Genomic DNA, 21,157 nt, shown 5'->3' on the forward strand with positions numbered 1-21,157 from the left:
AAATCTGAGACTCTTTCATGAATACCTGAATAGATCTTACTATAAACCAAGATGAAATATTTGCATCTGTTTTTTCCTATGTTATTGAATAACTTCTATACAGTAGCTAGTTTGATCGTAATTAGATGAGAATTCAAAAAGATACTGGCAAGTTTGAAAACATTTAAAAATATTCCTTGCTCTTAGGAGCTTTTCTACACTTTGGCAGAAATAAGTAATTGCACAAATTCAGGAAATAATAAATAATATAAATTGAAACTGTCAAGAAGTTTCTTTGAAAATATATAGAAACATTATATATTATACCTAATTTTGGACTTGGTCATACAAGTTCTGTACATGAGTGTTCATTTTATATTTTTAGTTGTAATATAACTCTAATTGTAAAGTTGTATAAATTGAAAGGGCTGGATTATTTCCATTTCTTACGGTTACATAGTGACAGATTCTATCTTCTTAGAGTTACGTAGAGGTTTCAGTGACAGTTTGGACTTACTCAGATGAAGAAGATAGGGGCAGATAGCCAAGTCTGGGGAAGATACAAAGCTGTACTCTGAAAATATGTCAGAACTGTCAGAGACCAAAATGAATAAATTCTCATAAGTTTAACAAAACCAGAGGACATAAAATAAAAGGAATTAGAAAGGTTGGACTGAGTAAGAGTAAAGTTTTATCTATCCTGTATCATGTTTGATAATGACAAAATATGAATGCCTTTGGAAATTGTGTAATTGCAAACAAGTCATATTGACACTTCTTCAGAATGCTCTTACAACCTTCAACTATTTGCAACCCAAGGTCCTCCTAAGCCCAAAGTCCTCCTGGATGTTTCATGTGTATTATGTAACCTTAGTAAATTTATGTCATATGGATTTATCTGTTCTCCATTGAACCCATGTAAAATTTTTGAACACACAACATATTATTGCAAGGAGTTCCACACTTAACTAAATATCTAATCTGCATGAGGGGGTTGCACCTTTTGTTTCCAATCATTTAAAAATTCAAAAGCATGAAAATTGGGTACATTGTTTATGTTCTAGAGCTTTCATTTTTGTGACTTGCACCCAGCAGATTGTGACACCAGCTGATGCCAATTTTCTGCATTTCAGCAGCAGTGTTCATAGAACCAAGATTCTTAATTCTGGAGGCATATAATAATTTTCTTTTTGATTGTGTCTTTTTTTCTAGTTATGGATATTTTTCTTATATCAAGAGAAGCCCTTTGTTAAATCATTTGAAAGAAAAGTCTTATTTCCAATTTTGTTAATGTTTTGTAGAGCTCATTAGGGCTTATTTACTGTTCATACATTTGCAAGAATGAAAGTATCGAAGACTTCCTCTGTAGTGGCATTATTTATATATGTTATTTCTTAATATTTAAGTCATACTGAAGTACCCTGTTAAGAAAGAACTCTGGGTCATTCTTGTACAGCTCAGAAGGAATAATATTATTCATCTCCTAAGAATTTTATTTGTAAGAAAATATTTAAGAATTGCTGTCTGCAGAAGTACGTCATAGGAATGGCAGGATTCTCTATAATCCTTCCTTCCCACAGGAATATTGGTCACAGTAGAGGCAACACACATTTTGTGTCATCAAAAAAAATCAAAACCAGAGTTTTGTGTAGTCTTACCAAGGAGTTTGTAAACCCATATGCACTCTCTTTCTTAATGTATTGAATAGCTTGTTACTTTGGTAATAAAATCTATGCTTCTGGTCTCAGTTAGGCTGTAGAACATATGTCCTTGCACAATTGTTTGCAAGATGCTTCCTTGTCAAGAAAGAAGAATCTCCATGGAGAACCTCAAGCTATATGTGAAAAACTGAACGCATACAAAAAATATGTTCTTTGTAGCATTTTTAGTATCACTTTATTTAAAATCCTGTTTAGTTTAAATTCTAAGTTTAAATTCAACTTAGTTAAATCTAACTTAGTTCAACTCTGGGGCTAAGCATGCTTGCTTTTGAATTTAAATGTCAGTTTTTCTTCAAATATAATGTTCCCCTGGCAGCTTTTCATTTATTAAGCTATCAAGGTATCAGGCTTTTATATATATATATATATATATATATATATTCATGCTTGAGAGACGTCTTGTTACGCTTAGCTTGCATGAGCTATATTAGGAGAAAGGTAGATGTAAGTTTATTCAGTTTTAATGTTCATGGATTCCGTAGAATACTATAAACCAAAACTCTAGTTCAATAATAATTCAATATTTCAATAGAAATAATCCAGTAATAAAGGATTAAAAGTTAATTTCCTTTTATGTTACTAGTTTTGATGTTTCCTATAACAGGAGACTGGTGTTGTTGGGGATTTTTGTTTCTGATAAATGGGTTTAAACTATGAAAAATCTACATTTACGTATGCAACAGTTCACTAAGAGGCAGTTTAATATCATTATTACTAAGGCAAAACTGAAAACCAGATATCCTTTAAATGAATTCTGTATATTATGTATCTTGCTGGATCTTAATGTATTGTCTTAGAATGTTCGGTGGCACCTTAAAAATGGTAGAATAACAGATCATGTGTATTTTCTACAAATAGAAATTTTCTACTCAGATTGAAGCCCATCTTCCCATTTAATTTCAGCCAGAAGGAATACAGTTCATGCGCTCTGAAATTGCTCCAAGACATAATAAATAGGAACTGTTGGGAAATTTTCCATCCAAACTATAACTCTAATGTAGACTCAGAAGAATTAAAACAATGAGAATGGACAGATTATGAATATTTCAGCTATAGAAAAAGCTCTGATTGGCCCTTTTACCATGTCAAATATCAGAGAGCCTGACTATGAGATATTATACAAGTTTTGTAAAACCAAGCTTATTGCTTTGCTTTTCTGAGATAAATTCCAGGAAAGCCAATCATTAAAAACATAATTATTAAATTCTTTGAACAGTATTCCGTATATTCAAGCAATTGGAATAACCCTACCTGATAGCTAGCTCACATGCATCCCTCTGAAGAAGTGAGATGATACTCATAATTGCCCTCCTCTCCCTTGTCCTGTGAAAGGTATCCTATGCCATCTTCATAGGCAAGAGAAAGGTGACACCAAAACAGAAAGAAAGCAGATAACAACATAAAAAAAGAAAAATACTGCTAAAAATACAGGTTCAGGAAATGTGGAAGGCTGTTTTTTTCCTGTATTACCAGGCATTTTTCACAAAGGTAGTAATGTACATTATTTCTCTTGAGCAACATGAACTACTACCCCAAACTTTTTGGTAGCTTAGGAGGTCATTTTCTATCATGACAACAGAATAATAAATGTTCTATATCACTTACTCAGAGAATTTAGGCGGGCAGCTACATTTTGGTGGTTTAACAAGTAGCTGGTCCTCACCTGATCTGCTCTATCTTCATGCATTTACTCTACAACAAATGTTGAATTAATCTACTTCACAGTGAAACAGATACTGTTCCTTACCATCCATGTAGGAGTGCTAAGAGTACACACATGTCCAGTTACTACAAGAGCATAGATGCTCAAGTGACATGTTGCCCCTTATCATGTCTCTGTACTTTGAAAAAGGATGAGGAAATGGAAATATCACTGATCTCAATTAAAGATAAGGTGAGCAGCACCAAAGTACTAAGTGCCTTGCTTAATTTTCAATAAAACCAAGACAAGACATTTTGAAGTTCCAATCAAGTGTCTTAATCAAACTTATGATTATTTCAGGAATTAATCAGACTTATGATTATTTCAGGATTTCAGAAAATTCTGAAACGATATAATCTTTCTCAAGAATATACTTCCAGAGTATAGCAGCAATTGAAACATCACCTATAGCAACAGTAGCCATGGGGAAATATTTTTTCTCCAGCAGTGAAAGCAATCCACTATCACAAAATGATATGCTTTCAATGCATATTTTAGTTTTTTAAATTTTTAAATGACATCTCTTTGAGTTTAATAATCTCATATAAGTTGGTCTAAGCTACTCTGCCTTTTATTACTCCATGGATGATTTTGAGTTGCTTTAAATACTTATATCAGCTACATAAATAATCAGCACAGTTGCTTTAGAAAGTGTTGTATAGTTTTTTCCTTTCTTCACCTTTTGGGATTTAAATAACCACAGATTATTATGTCTTGAATAATTTTTTAACTTCTTGTTATAATTAGACATTATGTTGTGTTTCACTTCTCTGGGTAAAAAACTGGCTGGATGGCTGGGACCAAAGAGTTGTGGTGAACAGAGTTAAATCCAGTTGGCGGCCGGTCACGAGTGGTGTCCCCCAGGGCTCGGTTTTGGGGCCACTCCTGTTTAACATCTTTATTGATGATCTAGACGAGGGGATCGAGTGCACCCTCAGTCAGTTTGCAGATGACCCCAAGTTGGGTGGGAGTGTTGATCTGCTCGAGGGTAGGGAGGCTCTGCAGAGAGACCTGGACAGGCTGGAGCCATGGGCTGAGGCCAACTGGGGGAGTTTCCATAAGGCCAAATGCCGGGGGCTGCCCTTGGGCCACAACAACCCCCAGCAGCGCTACAGGCTTGGGGAGGAGTGGCTGGAGAGCTGCCAGTCAGAGAGGGACCTGGGGGTGCTGATTGACAGCCGGCTGAACAGGAGCCAGCAGTGTGCCCAGGTGGCCAAGAAGGCCAATGGCATCCTGGCTTGTGTCAGCAATAGCGTGGCCAGCAGGGACAGGGAAGGGATCTTACCCCTGTACTCGGCACTGATGAGGCCGCCCCTCGATTTTTGTGTTCAGTTTTGGGCCCCTCACTACAAAAAGGACATTGAATGACTCGAGCGTGTCCGGAGAAGGGCTACAAAGCTGATGAAGGGTCTGGAGCAGGTCAGGTTGTACGAGGAGCGGCTGAGGGAACTGGGGGTGTTTAGTCTGGAGGAGGCTGAGGGGAGACCTCATCGCCCTCTACAGCTACCTGAAAGGAGGTTGCAGAGAGCTGGGGATGTGTCTCTTAATGAAGAAAAAGTGATAGGACAAGAGGGAATGGCCTCAAGTTGCGCCAGGGAATGTTTAGACTGGATATTAGGAAGCATTTCTTTCCAGAACGGGTTGTTGGGCGTTTGAATGGGCTGCCCAGGGCAGTGGTGGAGTCCTCATAGCGCTGAGGGATCTGGTGTAGTTGAGAATGGCCAGTGTGAGGATAATGGTTGGACTAGATGATCTTGAAGGTCTTTTCCAAGCTAGATGATTTTGTGATTCTGTTTTCCTTATGGGAGTTTTATTTCTTCTTACAGGTGCTATATGCACCCTTTTTAGGACTTACAAACCAAGCTTGGTTACTGGATATGCACTTTCTTTCCATTCAGTTCTTTTGCATCACAACCAATAAGACCACTCATGCTACTAATCTCCATATTCATATACTGATACTGATTTACAATAATTTTGACCAAAGGAAAACCCACCGATCAGTCTGTGTACAATTAATTTCTGCCTCAACACCCCAGATAATGTATCTTGTACAATTACCATCCTATCTGTAAGCAAATTAAGCTTAAAGAATTAATTACTAAGCATTGTCATGAAATAGTATTAGGAAATAAATATACAAAATAGTAAAAGGGCATTATAATACAGGCTGGGCAATGAGTGGATTCAGAGCAGCCCTGCAGAGAAGGACTTGGGGGTATTGGTGGATGGAAAGCTGAGTATGAGCCAGCGATGTGTGCTCGCAGCCCAGAAAGCCAACTGTATCCTGGGCTGCATCAAGTGTGACCAACAGGTTGAGGGAAGTGATTCTCTCACCTACTCTGCTCTCATGAGGTCCCCAACATAAGGAGGACATGGACCTGCTCAAGGAGGTCCAGAGGATGGCCACGAAGATGATCAGGGGGGCTGGAGCACCTCCCTTATGAAGACAGGCTGAGAGTTGGGGTTGTTCAGCCTGGAGAAGTGAAGGCTCTAGGGAGACCTTATAGCAGTCTTCCAGCACTTAAAGGGGGCCTACAGGAAAGATGGGGAGGGACTCTTTATCAGGGAGTGTAGGGATAGGACAGTGGGTAAGGGTTTTAAACTGAAAGATGGTAGATTTAGATTAGATGTATGGAAGAAAGCCTTTACTGTGAGGGTGGTGAGGCACTGGAAGTGGTTGCCTGGAGAAGATGTGGATGCCCCCTCCTGGAAGTGTTCAAGGCCAAGTTGGACAGGGCTTTGAGCAACAACCTGGTCTAGTGGAAGGTGTCCCTGCCCATGGCAGGGGCTGGAACTAGATGATCTTAAACGTTCCTTCTAACCCAAACCATTCTATGATTCTATGATTAATATTTCACAGCTATTAGTCATTTTAGTACTAAATCTGATAACCCAGGGATAACAACACTGATAATAAAGAAAAAAAAAAAAAGAAAAAAGGATACTTTTATATTTCTGAGCAAATAATTTTTCATCTAATAAAAATATATTTCTTAGTATCCATTGTACCCCTCATTTATTCTCTGGAAACTTGAGAGCTGAGCTTGAAATTAACTAAAGATATGGCATTAAGTCCAGCGGTTCTCTTAAGTAAATGGCAATGATATGATTATATTAATATCTGATGAAAAATTTAAAAGTATTTTGTATTCGGACTTAGGAATACTGTCACCTGTCAAAATTATATGAGAAAGAGAACAAGATAAATGAGATAGATTAGTCAAAAAGAGGAGAGAGGAGAGAAGGTGAAAGCAAATAGTCAGCAGCTTGGTGGTTAGGATACTTATCTATGCTATAAAATCCTTCTTTCAGTTAAATTGGCTGAGCAGGTATTTAAACCTCTGTTTTCCACATCACCAATGGATACATCAAACTGCTCATCTTGTAGATTCATACGTACTCTAGTTTCATCTATACATTCTTTTCTGGAACTGAGAAATCTTTTGCCAGGAAAGTGTTATGGAAACCAATTACATCTCATGAATCTTTTGTTAGGTGAATTAACGTTTTCTACCAAAAAGAGCTGAAAATTATGTGAAAAAGTCCTAAATCATCCTTTTCTGTAAATCAGATGAATGCAGTTACATGAACTTATAAGACAGACAAAATATATTGCTACTGCTTTTAATGGATATAGCAAATTATTCTGCATACTACTCATTCATTCATAACCTGAAAAATAAATTAGCCTTTTTATAAAGGAATTATAATTACATGCTGTAGTTACATATTAAATATTATTCTTTGAAGTCACTGTATAGTCCTAAATGTGAAAACATATTTTACAAAATAAAATATTTGGTAAGTTATCTATGGTTATGACTATCTTCAGAAGATGTCATAGAATATTTGATATTGACAATATATGCAATTCAGTGAGATGTGTTGAGAATGCTGATTACCAGTTAAAATTCTCTAGGGGCCTGGTGCAAAGCTTGTTGGTATTAGTGGAAATATTCATACTGAGTTTAGCAGATTTCAGATAGAATCAGGCTCTAACACATTAAAAATTACTAGTGCGGAAGAGCTTTTTCTTTCTAAAAACACTGGAGGCGAATACATTAGTTCAAAACCAGTGGGATATCATTCTGAACTAAATCTATAATTCTGAAGTAGAACATGTGCATGATAGGTCTGTACAGCGATTTAAAACCAGTTTGAATTGGACTGGCATACTTAACTGACAAGACTTGGGATTATTCTGTGCTCTAAAAAAGCATTTAAATCTGCATGCTTCCTGTTTTTCTGAGGCTAGAGATCAATTTGGGGCATTTTAACACAGTACATCATTTATTTCTGTTTCCGATTTTAAAAACTGCTTTGAAGTATATGCCAGAAGCAAAATTATTTCTACCCGTAGATGAAATAACTCATTCTCTGTGGCTTCCTCAGATGTGGAGTCAATCTCTGATCAGGAAAAATATAATTTTAAAAAATAGAATAATATGAAACTCCTAATTTTAAGTTTAGCACTTAGGATTCGGAAAACTTTATGGTCTAAATTGTGGCATATAATCACAAGCTCTTCTGATGGAGGCGCATCAAAGGTGATCTCTCTCAGTTGGGCACAATCTGCTCTGGAAAACAGGAGAAAGAGAATGGTCTGTTGTCCATTGCATGTTATGCCAATGAAGAAGTTTACTTGAATCCTGCTGGACAGGTGTTCGTTAGAAAAGCAGGGAGAGGTTAGAAAAATTTGTTCCATTTCCAGTATTTTTGTCCCTTTCTTAAGAGTGCATGTTCATGCAGAATAATGTGAGCCTGTTACCACGTTGCCTGGTGTTCTCAGATATTTAATGTAGAACATGCCAAAAGAAAAGATGATTGGTTTATCTCTTCAGTCCCTAGCATAAAAATTGTTCAGGGAGAGTTGCTGCTGTCTGCTGTTCTTGAACAGCTGTCTTGCTAGCTGGTGTAAGGTCTTATGGCGGGTTTTCACACATACACAGAAGATCAGGAGCGGTACACGATCTGGCCCTGTGTAGATTCAGAGCAGTATATAAATAGAAAATGTAGAATTATGTTGTCTTTGAAAGAGACATTTAGTTCAGACCATCACAGCTATAGTCAAGTTACTACTATCTGGTTTTCAGAACATTTTCTTACCAATTTTCTTCATAACTCTGAATGCTGAAATATTATGAGATCATTGCAATGAAGCATTATGTCGTCTTTATTGCTGAGGCATTGAGGGTTAATTATATCTTCCTATGTCAGTACTGATTATAAGAGATTCCAAATAAAGTGAAGTAAGGGCATGTTATCACTAAGGATAGGGTCTCTGGGTCATGCTGGAGACAGTTCTAGAGTTCACCAGGATACCAGAAGTGATTCATCAGTGGCTAAAGCAGATCTTTGAAGCTATTAATTTTGACACCCTTCCACTCACAACCCAAATCCCACAATCCCTTTCTGGCTTGAGGTTGGGAGGACAACTTTTTTTTAATGACCCACCATTGGAGCTTTTGTCTGCATAAAACATCAGTGAATTTGGTTGACAATATAAAATATAAAGTACAGTTGAGAATAAATATATTAAACATGTGGAAAATAATCTGATATTATTTTATGAGTGACCAGATTTCTGGAATGAATGAACTGGATATACTGCTAAATGCTTAAGAATACCATGTATGTGGAAGTGTAATAAGATAGAAGATGCTTATCCAAAATTTGAATGGTGTTTGCATTGTTTAATGGTATGTGGAGTAATGTTTGAGAAATGACAGTATATGGAATATTCTCTTATGGGATTATCATTTGGTGACTTTGCACTTCTGTCTTGACCCAGAAATGCATAGTAAATGTGAAGGCTCTTTTAAAAAGTATGGTTAACAATAGAAATACACCTTTCCAATGAGGTATTTACTAAAGCTGTTTGAAGCTCAAAGCCTGAATAAGCAAAACAGATGCAAAAGTTGTCCCAATTACAGTTCAAGTGTGATTCTGCATATTTTTTTTATAATTAGATAGCATATTGGAATTATAGAATTGTGATAAAGAAAGATTCAGTGAAAACTGTGCTGCCCTGATATTTTGCAGAGTTACTGAAAATAAGTTAAGTGTGAAGCATTTCGCAGATGGTAAAAATTCACTCCAAGGAATTTAAATTGATACTCAAAATGTTGCTGTGTTCATGAAGCTTCTTTTGCATCTTTAAAAAGAAAATTGCAATGTACTCTAATCACTGCCAATTGTACTGTAATTTATTACAGGGAAGATTAAATGAACACAAAAATTGCAGGTGGAAATTGCAGTATAAAAACTTGCAGTATAACATACCCTCATCTTTCAAGTTTTGACCTATTTTTGCTATATTTTCATGAAACTCAGCTTTCTTCAAGGAAATACCAGTAAAACATCATGCCCTTATCAAACAGCTGTCAGTGTTAATTTAGTTATAGAGACATTTCCTTCAGTGTAAGCAAGATTTCTTATAATCTCTTGATGTATTAGTTTCTACAAAATATTTTTAATCAAAGTTTTCATTATTGTGTTTGAAATATTTGAGTTAGTTTAGGATACCAATCTAATATGAACCTTTCTTCAAATTCCTTAACATTCCAATACATTTACCAGTTTAAATTGTTTTGCTGTCTACAGTACTCAATTGTGGGTTACCACTGAACATTTTTTTTCCAAATTTTGCATAACATTTTGTTATCTAAAATTTGATATGTGCTTCTTGCTGAGTCAATGCAAGTAATGCTTACCTGATTAAAGAACAGAAACATACAGATTTGGTTTGGCATTATCAGCATAATAATCAGAACTAATTCATATAATAAATGACACCTTCTTTGTCTTACACTGAATAAACAAAATTAGGTACCTTCATAATTAAAATATCTATAAACTCAATGCAGAGATAAATTTTTCTAAATTAGGAAAGTACTTGTACATGTTCCTGCATAGACATGCCCTGTTTCCCCAGGATTTCCAACACAGAACTTCAATGTTTTAAGAAAAATAAGCAAGAGCAAAAGGACTTCAGCTGTGACTGATCCTAATTCTTTCCTTGCTTATGCGTCATTCAGAAGCTGATCACAGTTTTATCCATATAGGTCACAACAGTTTGTCTGTCTAAAATGCTAAGCAAGGGAACTGCGTTGTTTAATTTCTATGGCAGAAAAATATGTGATGCTGCTCATAGTCTGAATAGTTTCCATGGTGTTCTTCAGATGGAGCTGCCTGTTAGTGGTAGTTAAAATGTGTTTCATAATATTTGGATCAAAGCAGCCCTATGAATGACTGTGCTTCTTAATTTCTTGCTGTGCATTTTGCAAGGAGAATTATTGCATACATTTCTGTGTACAGATAATACAACATTGTAAAAGCAAGTTTGTCATATTGAGAAATGAAGGTGCTGTTTAAATGAAAATTTTTTTTTTTAAAGGAGATTTGATTTTTTAAATCTGACAGTAAAATACTAGAGGAAAACCTGGAAAATGGAGAGGTGAATCCAGTTAATTTTATAAAGCAGTCAAAGATGATGTTCTCACAGCAATCATATTTTAAAATCTAAAAAAAACCCACAAACCACAGAAGTATTAATTTCCATTTCTCTTAAATTCTGAACTATGGATCCAGACTTCTTGAGCATTTGTATCAAATAAAGAGAGCAAGAAAGGCATATATCCAACAGTAGAGGAATATGTCTGACTCTAAGCTAACCTGTGACACACCAGCAAACTAAGAATTGTTTTATCTTTAAAGAGACATAAGCTTATGTCAACATTAAGCATAAAATATGATATGCAGGCATTAGAGTAGGTAACATATTTATTGTCAGATTTTTTTATTAGTGGAAATCATATATAAAAAATCAAGTATGAATTTTTAGCACATAACTGAGAAACTGGGTTAAATGCCAATTCTTAGAATTTTACATTTAAACTAAGCTATGTAGAGGAGAGCTCTTAGCAGTTTCAGTATCTACTTTAATGTTTGCCTCATTGTTATGATTTAGATTATTCTTCTGTGTTTGAAAATTACTTATTCTAAGGCATATTTGCTGGGAATTAATCACTGTTTTCCTAACATCTTTATCACTGATCTAGTCTTTAGATGGAGCCCCTCTCTTTCTAAAACACAAGGAATGACCATGCATCTGCTATTTTTCTAATTCAATTGAATATGCTAAATAATGAGCTCTTGGCTGTAAACCCATGTTGACTCTTCAACTGCTTGTATTGTTCTAGCTTAATTTACCCTGACTACATTTCCTTCTGGGTCAAATGATGTTCATTTGGTGAAATGAAATTCAGAGTATCTAGGAAGACTACGCTCTTTAAGAGACAGCTATAGAATGATTGCTAAAATTAGAGCTAGCTTTATTGTAAATAATACTTTTAAAATACTGTGGAGGAAATAATAATAATGTTACAATTAATATTCTTTATTCCATTACCAATAGTGCAAGTAGTGCAAATAGTGCAAGTATAGATTACTGGAATTTTTTTTTGTGAGACATCACCAGAACCACATCAGAAAATTGAAAGGTTGTACCAGGACCGTGCTATGACTACCTCGATTTGGTACAATAGTAGTAGTGTATAAATTGCAGTGATTTTATAAAGCCTATGCTTTACTGTTCAAGACATCAGCTGGGTAATTCGGCTCAAGAGCTTATACATTATGTCTTTCCAACATAAAACTTCCTGTGAAATTAATAAGAGAATGGCTTCCATAAATCTTGTATATATAGCACAGAAATGAATCCAAAATATTTTAATGCTTTGGTTATTATAAAGATATTGTTAAATATCAATCAGTATTTTTGTCTGAACAGTGATTTTAAAACTCAGCTTCCTTAATGTTTCATTGCATTTTCAAAATAATTTAAGTTGTTGATATCAGTCCTTTTCCAATTCTGTTGGCAAAAAATACACATCAAAATCAGACAGTTTTTCTGGTCTTATGTAAAAATGTACTACTGTGTAAACTGGATACTGATTCTGAATTAAGTGTATTCCCATTCAGTGAGATTACTTTTTCCATGTTTTGTTTCACAGCAGTGGATCTGGGTTGCCTAAGCAACCAGCAACCACGTCTGAGATGTGGGTGATGCTTTCTTCCTCTCTCCTAGCCTGAGTGCAGTCAGTGCTGTGCAGAGCTCCCAGTCTCAAGTCCCCTTGTAAGGAAAGCATTGTCCATCACACTTTACAAAGAGTAAAATTAATAAACTCCCCTGGACTAGACAAAACCCATGCTGTTCCATGTTGAGGGATCTCCTGGGAAATATGGAGATGGAGATGTTGCATTGGACGAGGTCAAAGAACATCTGAGTTGATGAACATCTGAGTGGGTGAACATGAGGATGTGAAGCTTTATTAGCTCTGTTCTCGTAGGGGAAGTTATCAGGGGGAAGACGGAAGCACAGAGAAGTGGTGTGACTTGTTGGGAGACACACACAGAATATACATAATGTAGAGATGTGCAGATAATCACAAACTCTTCTTAGAGCTTCATGTTCCCTGCATACAGATTGAGTCTTGCCCAAAAGGTGTGTAGCTCTGTGAAGCAATGCTACTGGACAGGATATTTTCAGGAATCCTGTTGGCAGTTTTCACATTTCAGCTATTGTTAGATAAATAGGCACTCGTGCTAATAGATAAATAGGCACTAACTGCTCCTGCTCTTGGATTAAACAGAAAGTAGACAGTAGGCTCAGTACTTCAAAAAAAATTTATTGGTCTAATTTGCTTTGCTACAAATTGAAAATATGAAATTGTTTGAAGTAAGTCTCCTACCTCTGTTTACAGCAAAGTTTCATTGGTAGATTATGTTGAAATATATGGAAAATCAGAATCATGTTACATTTTTGACTTGTTCTTAAATGTATTAATTAGATTAAGCACTCTTCAGATCAGATACTGTAATATGAAAACAAAGCAATTATATATTAAAAAGATTTGGGTTTTTTGAGTTTATACAGTGAAAAAAGTTGAGATTCTTACACTAACATTGCCTTTCCTAGCTTTAAGTACTTGATATATCACATTCATTTCTGAACCAATTTTTGTCATACATTTTTATTTATTTGTTTATGAATATTTTCCACAGGGTTGTCATAGCAGATATTATTTGATTCATTTTCAGAAAAAAATGAGGTAATAAGGTATGCTTAGAAGGTGGTTATATACACTGAGAGGAAAAATGGAAACTTTTATTCCTTTTTTTATTCCTTTTAGTGGTGAAGGAAAAAAAAGTGCATTTAACATAAATTAATGGAGCATAACTTTTCTGCACATGCAGATAAGGAATTCTGATGCTTTTAGCTCTTTTGTTTTGAGTATACAGTTCTCGTATCTTGAGGGAGAAATGGCGGGTTTGAGGGTTCCATCTTTCCTTTCCGTGTCTTCCATCAGATGTGAACCACAACAATCTGTAGTGTAACAGAGCAATTTGCAGCTCCAGGACATTATAAGACTGTGATAGGACCTCTCTACAAGTTTTTTTTTACATAGCGAAGCTGGGTGGGAGTATGAAAAAGCCATGTCTTTGTTCAACATGTCTCTGCTACCAAACTGTACACAAACTGAGTATGAAGGCAATTTAATATTTAAAAACAACCCTTTTGCTAAAGTACCTTATGATTTTTCTTTTTGTTTGTATAAACTGTCCCTTCTTTAGTGAGGGGGGAGCGGGGGGGTCTTCTGAAACACTTAAAGCTAAACTGAAAATCCAGACCTGTGGCTATTTTAGTATCAGGAGAAGACAGTCTTTAGAGAGACACCAATCCATGTAATGCTTCCATATACGTGTGGCTTTGCTCACATACATGCAAGCTGAAATTAACTTGTCAGCTCGAATGAAGTTAACCATATACCTAAGTAGGTATAAACCTGGTCTTTTTCTAGAAAAAATGCTAAAATACATTGCTTTTTCTTGAAAGAAATAAAATATTTTTCCACAATTTAAGTTTTTTGAAACACCACTAATTAACATAAGAAAAATCCAGGCTATTTAAGAGGTAATTGCCAGGATATAGAATTGACAGCAAAATTAGTGCTCTTAGTTTTTTATCATATTATTAGCCCCCTCTACATATAGACCGAACAAATCTGTTTTATGCTCCTGATTGCTAATGAGAAATATTAATACACTTACTGCAGCGGAAAACACTGACTAATCACTTGGAGATCACACTGAAAAAGAGCTCTATACTCAAATGTAAATACCAAACAAAATTGGATTTATGGCTTTATTTTGTTTTCAGTATTTGAAAGCTTAATAAACCGTGTTTAAACCATGTGCAGGTATGCATTCTGTTTTTGAACAGTTTCATTGTATAGTTTGCTTTTTGAAGACTCGTGTGTCTTCACAATGTGACATAAGTAAATGTAACAAGTAAGCAGGAAGCTTTGTGTCCTGTTAAAACTCTACATATTAGTGTGAACAGAACAAAAAAAACAAACAAACAAAAAATTAGCTTAATATAATCTTAAGCTTCCAAAACAAAGAGTTAAATTGCTACATATCTGTTGCTGAAAAATGCCAGAGAATTCTGGGACTTATAATTGTATATCGCTAGGAAAAAATGTGTTGCTTCTAAAAATAGTTTGATGATCTATTTTATTTACTAGCTATTCATTAAAGCCACAATTTTAATTGTAATAAAATGTATTAACACTAAACCATGAAAAGACCTAAAGCAAATGGTCATCTTAAGAAACACAGTCCTTAAATTTGTTCTGAGGCTTTATAATATATTCATTGACTTTAGCAGGCTTTGCACGCTTCACATGCCAAAGTTAATGGGAGTTTATCACTGTTTTACGTTTTATCAGAAGCAAAATTATCACAAAATCATTATTTTGTAGTCATTCATGCTATCTGTGAGAGTATGACACTGGAAATGATATACTGAAAGGTAACAGATGTTAACACTTATGGATTAGCCAGGAACCACTGTAACAACTTCATGAATGTTACATATATCAGAGGATCCTACGGGTATTTTCACCCAAAGAATTCTGTGGGGATGAAAGAGCCACGGACATCTGAAGTATTCTTGATCTCTCCTGCCAGTTTACTGCAGTGTAAGCTGTTTATTGTACTGTATGTCTTAAATTGTTTTGAGGAGCTGTTTTGGGACCTGTAGTTCATGGCATGTCTGAGGATGGTCTCTGAACTCTTCAGTACTGATGTTCTGCAACACCAGTGCCTGTTCTTATAAAGGACTGGATGCAGTGACCCCATCCTAGGTTCCTTTGTGCAGCCTTTAATGATGGTATTCCTCCATCAGTGTCACATTCTCCTCTTGGAACTGAAGTTAAAGGATAGTAGTTAATACAAATGACATGTTTTGGTACAGCACAAGCATCTTCTCTGTGAAGTTTTAGCCACTAATGGAATAAGAAAAATGAGTCCAGGAAACCCAGAAGACTGAGACCTGGAAGTGAAAAGCAGTCACTCTGAGTTAATATAAATGCCTTTTTTCCCCTCAATCCAAAAATGAGCAGATGGTGCTCAGTAAAGAAAAGGCTTGTAAGGTAGATTGATAATCTTTAACACTAGTGATAGTAGTAGCAGTATAACAATATCTAGTTCTTAAGCATATTTTTGTATTAATTATTTCTTATACCATCTTACAAGGGTCAGTATTGTCCCTGTTTTACAATATTTCTGTATTGTACAATGAACATGTGAAGATAAAACCAGCAATTCAGGAACTAGAAACAATTCATCTGTAGACCTGTGTGAGGTCTAGTTAGTCCTAAGAGAGAGCACTAAGTAGACAAAATGCACTAAATAGACAAAAAATATATTAACAAATAAAACTGTGTCTCAGACCTGAACTTCTGGTTTTGCATGACTGTGATATTAGGCTTACAGTTGCATTCAGAGTTAGATTAAGCACATTACACAGCTGGTGCTTGGTGTGCTTACCTTGGGAAATGGGATGTCAGATGTCTTAGAAAGCATAGGGATTGAGTCATTTTCTAGGAAGATGAAATGTGTAGGAGAGAGGAAGAGGCAGATGATATGGATTGGGATCATAATTTGGAGCAATGAGGGAAGACTGCATGGCACAGAGTTGATTGATAGCCTGTTTGGGAAGCTCGAGCTGTACAGCGGGAAGATTAGGAACAGTGTTTTGGAGGGAAGCTTCACAGATGCCTTGATAGTGTCTTGACTCTCATGTTTTCTAAGGTTAGCTCTCATAACAGAGGCGGGTATAAAATCTCAAGTGATGTGACTTTTCATGTAAAATCAAATTCTTTAGGTCACTCGGGTGACCTTAAATCATATCGAGCTCTAGACCCTAAGCTCAATGACTGTTTAGTTACTGTCTAGTTACCTAGATATGTATATAAGATTTTTATAATGCTCTAAGGTAGTTTCTTTAAAAATGAAAAACCTTCTAAAGAAATATTGCTTTGGTTTTTGGAAAGCTGTCTTGACAGTGGTCAGCTTTGTTAGCAAGCCAGCCACAGCTTCTGCTGAGTTAATTTGGGGATTTTGAGGAGGACTTGGTTGCCAGTGTTAAAGAAGATGAATACACTTTTTATTACAAAACTTTGATGAGCTAAATTGGTTGCCGTGGGAAAGATCATAAAAGGGTCAGGTCAGGTATTTATCTGAACTTGGCAATCATGACAACATTGCAGACTCCTGATACAATTTTTCTCTAATTTTTTCTGTATGCAGCTGCTGCAAGCACAATAAATAAACTTTTAAATGAACGCTGTATTTCTAGCTCCCCTTCCAGTAACAATGGCTTTCAAGGACCCTAGAAAGCCTGTTTGTCTTAAACAGAACTAAATAGTAGATTGTCTGACATACCAGTCTAAGAAGTTGTGAGAATACTAGGTACCATCTATGTCTGATTTAAATTCATTCTATCATACTATGTGAAAAGTCATGCCCTGCAAAATAATAATCATTTAAACATTTTAAACCTTTTAAATTCATACCGTTATAGTTAAACCACAATCATGAAACTTCACATTTTCTTTTGAAGTATATGTGTCTAGAAGTAACACATCATTATTATAGCCAAGGGGCTTTATAAAACATTCTCTTGATTTTTCAGTTTACTATACATATAATGACATTTTGGTATACTCTGTAGCTAAATTTGTTTTCTCATATATTCAGTTCCTTTCATGTTCAAAAAGATTCCTACAAACATTAGCAGAGAAGTATAAAAGCACAGTATAAGCACTTTTAAGGGACTTCTGAAAAATTAAAGATTTATGGTGAAGTCTGATAAGCATCTTGAAAGATGCTGATAATATTTAAGTCTCATAGTGCTGTTTTCATTAGCAGGATTTAGAAGGATTGGTATTATCACAACCAAGGCAAACTAATACTAAACTGACTTTCCAGTAAAACCTGGTAAAGTACTGAAAAGGCTAGGAGTAACTCCTGAGTCACAATATAGCAGTTTTTACTTCAGACTGCAGTGGTTTTTTCTGCATTCTGATTGGCCTTAGTTAGACAGTCTTCCGTTAAGAGAAACAGGTTGCTTTAAATAACCTGTAATATTGTTCCCGTGGATTTTTAAATTAAAAAATATAAAGGTTGGTATTTTTAAAGGTATCTGAGCAAGCCAGGCAAATTGAGGCAAAAACTTTCCGTTAGTCTTTCTTGGCAGCCCCAGTATTTTACAATTTATTGTAGAGAATATTCCTACAACACTGCCAATTGTGCCATATTTAAACTGTCTCTAGTTTAAGAACTAGTATTAAAATACGGCATAGCATAGTCTAATTTGCTCTGGGGTTTGGAGCAAGTTTCACAGCCTATTCTATGCACTGCAATAATATTTCAAGATTTCTGTAATTATGTCAGGGTTTTTTTAATGCTGTCTTGCCTGTACAGTGCACTGCAGTTATTGTTGTGAATGCAGTGTGGTCATATCTCATGTCCCTTTAAGTAGTTTTGGTTTTATTGTTTTCTGCTGACCTTTCATATCACCTGTTCCTTTTCTTTCCTTATCACGATTCAGCTGCAATGTTAAATACTAGTGGGAGAAGTGATACAAAGAAAGGTATTAGTTTTAAGTTACAATGAGGTGATTTTTATGGATTTTCTGTAGGCATGCAGGTATGCAGCCATTAAATAAGACAGTGTTGAAGTATTTATGTCTGCAGAGTTTATTTCTAGTGTACACTTCTATTAATACTTAGAGTAGAGGGATTTTTTTAATAGAATTTCAATACATACTCTTATATTCATCAGTTTTCATCTCTTACACTTTTTTCCACCATTTAGAGAATCTTTCAGACAAGAAGCAAATTTGACATTAAACTAGGTAATGAAAACGTTGTCTGTGTTTCATAACCAAGATCTATGTATCCTCTTTTGTATTGAGGAATTGTATAAAACCTTATTTTCCCTTAGTGAAATGGAAATTACTACTTCAGGTAGTTCAGATTTTTCAATGGATCCCACAATTTATATTTGGAACAGGCAATCTCTTAACAGAATGCTCTCAGTGAACAGCTGGTACACAGTAACATTTTATATCATTACAGCTGTCTTCAAAGTGATTTTATGACTCAGCCTTAGTTTGATACCAAGACTGGAAGCTTAAATTATGTTCAATTTTTCTCCCTTCATACTTCAAAAAAAATGTTTTCTTCAGAAATAAATTGCCTATATCTTAATCTCTTGATTTACATAATTTTTGACAGTGTGTAAAATTCTAATAAATAATTTCTCTCTTTCAAGAAAATGGATTCCTCTCCAGTGGCATATGTAAAACTCAAGTTTCTTTCTAAACATGTGAAGTCTTTATTCAAGTGCTGATTTGGTAGGTTTTGAATGTTCTACACTGAAAAAAAATCAACTGAACTACATTTTTATTCCATCACAAAATGGCTTCATATTGGTGGATATAGTTGAATTATTATTATTATTATTATTATTATTATTATTATTATTATTATTCAGCTAGTCTGTGTCACATGTGCAAAGATATCTTCCAAGAAAGCACTCCTGTGTTCTCAAGTTCTTAAACAAAAGTTGTTACTACCTTGAAAACTACTCTTAAATTAGGATAGTGGAAATTTGACATGATGGTAGATTTATGAGACAAACATTTACAATGTGCTTACCGACAGACCTGCAGTATTCCCACTGAAATCGTGGAAAGGGAATTTTTTTGTAAGAAGAAAGCTTCAAGTTGGAGACAGGATTATTAGAAACAGCTTCTTGGAGGCCACTGTTTTATGCCATATGTGTTGTTGAAATGGGATATGAGAGAAGATGTACTACATCTAAAAAATGATTGCTGGTGTCTCTTAAGATCCCAGCTGTCAATTCAGTGCTCTTCATACTGTGTGACAATAAAGGCTCTGCATTATATCCTTGTGTTGGTATTGTTTCGTTGTGATGGTAGCTACACCTAGCACTCAGTTATGGCTGATGCTTTCAAATCAATCATAGTGTTTATACATGAACTCAAGAAATAAGTCTTCCTAGTTTACCAGTTTATTTTAAGAATGTGTGGGAGCTTAATTGTATTAACAGTCTTTGAAGTTGTAGAGGAAGCAGAACAATAACAATCTTAGGCATAATACTTCCAAACTTTTCTTGGGCTCTCTCACAAACATTGGACTGGCATCTTGTCATTGTTTCCATTTTCTGAAGAATTCAGCAGATAGAGTGTGAAACTTCACAGTTTATCAAATAACCTCTTTGTCAAAAAGCTGAAAGGCACTGTGAAAAGGCCAAAATTCATCCTTAGATTTTGTAATACTCCTTTAGAGTGATACAACCCAATAATGCCTTTAACTGATTAATCTATTTTCCTTTTTTTCCCTTCATCTCCATTTCTTTGGTGTGACATCCATGAATGCTTTTGGAGTCTCATGAAGATGTAGGATGAAACTTTACATTTGTTGGTTGTAGTTCTCTCTGTAAAGTTAGCATAATAATACATAGATAATGTAAGTGTACACATGATAATCTTTTGATTTACAATGTCTGTGATGCCAAAAATAAGTCTATTAGTAATGGAGATGTGTGTTTGTGACTGTTGTTATTGTTGTCCAGCATAGGCCATGTCCTCACAAGAAAAGTATGGTTTAAAAAATGCCTTTGGTATTCTGTTGTTTTACTTCAACCCCCTTAATCTTCTTTTCAGACTGTTGCTTGGTTGAGCTTTGCTTCCTTTACCCTTAGTTTTTCAGGTATTATTGGAATTCTTGAAGATTTTTCTTCAACGGCCCAAAGTGGTGACTTCTCCTTGTTTTAGTCCACAGATCAGTTATGATCTTGGTATCTGCTCCATGCTGGAAACTTGGTTTCCAGATTTTACTTCCTGAGTTTTTTACTATTTCTTTGGGTTTGGGATGTTGTTCCTTTGTTCTCATAATGTTCTGGAGACTTACAATGACTGAACAAGAAGAATTCATTTGGAACTGAGGATTTTGAGCTGAGGCCCATGAATACACTAATCTCTGTCAGGAGTCAAGACATAGGCCATATGTAAGATTGCACAGCAAAGGAATAAGTGCATAAGGAATGAAAAGGTATCTCCAGTAAATGAAAAAATTCTGGCTTCATGACTGAAGGTTATCTTGGCTTTTAACAATCGGTTGTCTTTACAACCTGGTTTACAAGAACATGGCTGGGCATCCCACATGGCATAGCTGAAAGGATTGCTGAATGAACACAGGAAATGTTAAGAAAACACACTGTTGACACAGCTAAACATCTGAAAAAGATGAAGCTTTGATACAAGAAGACATCTGTCATGTAATTATGATAGAAAAGAAAAACTACCTGTCATAGA

The 21,157-nt window shown here is 35.3% G+C and overlaps 1 protein-coding gene across 1 annotated transcript in view; it reads left to right on the forward strand.

The window, feature by feature from the left end:
• ANKS1B (ankyrin repeat and sterile alpha motif domain containing 1B) overlaps nucleotides 1-21,157 on the forward strand; it is a 467,048-nt gene that overhangs the window by 191,794 nt on the left and 254,097 nt on the right. Inside the window, exon 13 of the mRNA XM_074902674.1 lies at nucleotides 14,909-14,949. Within this exon, the coding sequence (XP_074758775.1) occupies nucleotides 14,909-14,949 (41 nt within the window). The remainder of the gene's footprint in view (nucleotides 1-14,908; nucleotides 14,950-21,157) is intronic.

The sequence above is a fragment of the Athene noctua genome, chromosome 3 (assembly GCF_965140245.1).
Source record: "Athene noctua chromosome 3, bAthNoc1.hap1.1, whole genome shotgun sequence".
Lineage (NCBI taxonomy): Eukaryota > Metazoa > Chordata > Aves > Strigiformes > Strigidae > Athene > Athene noctua.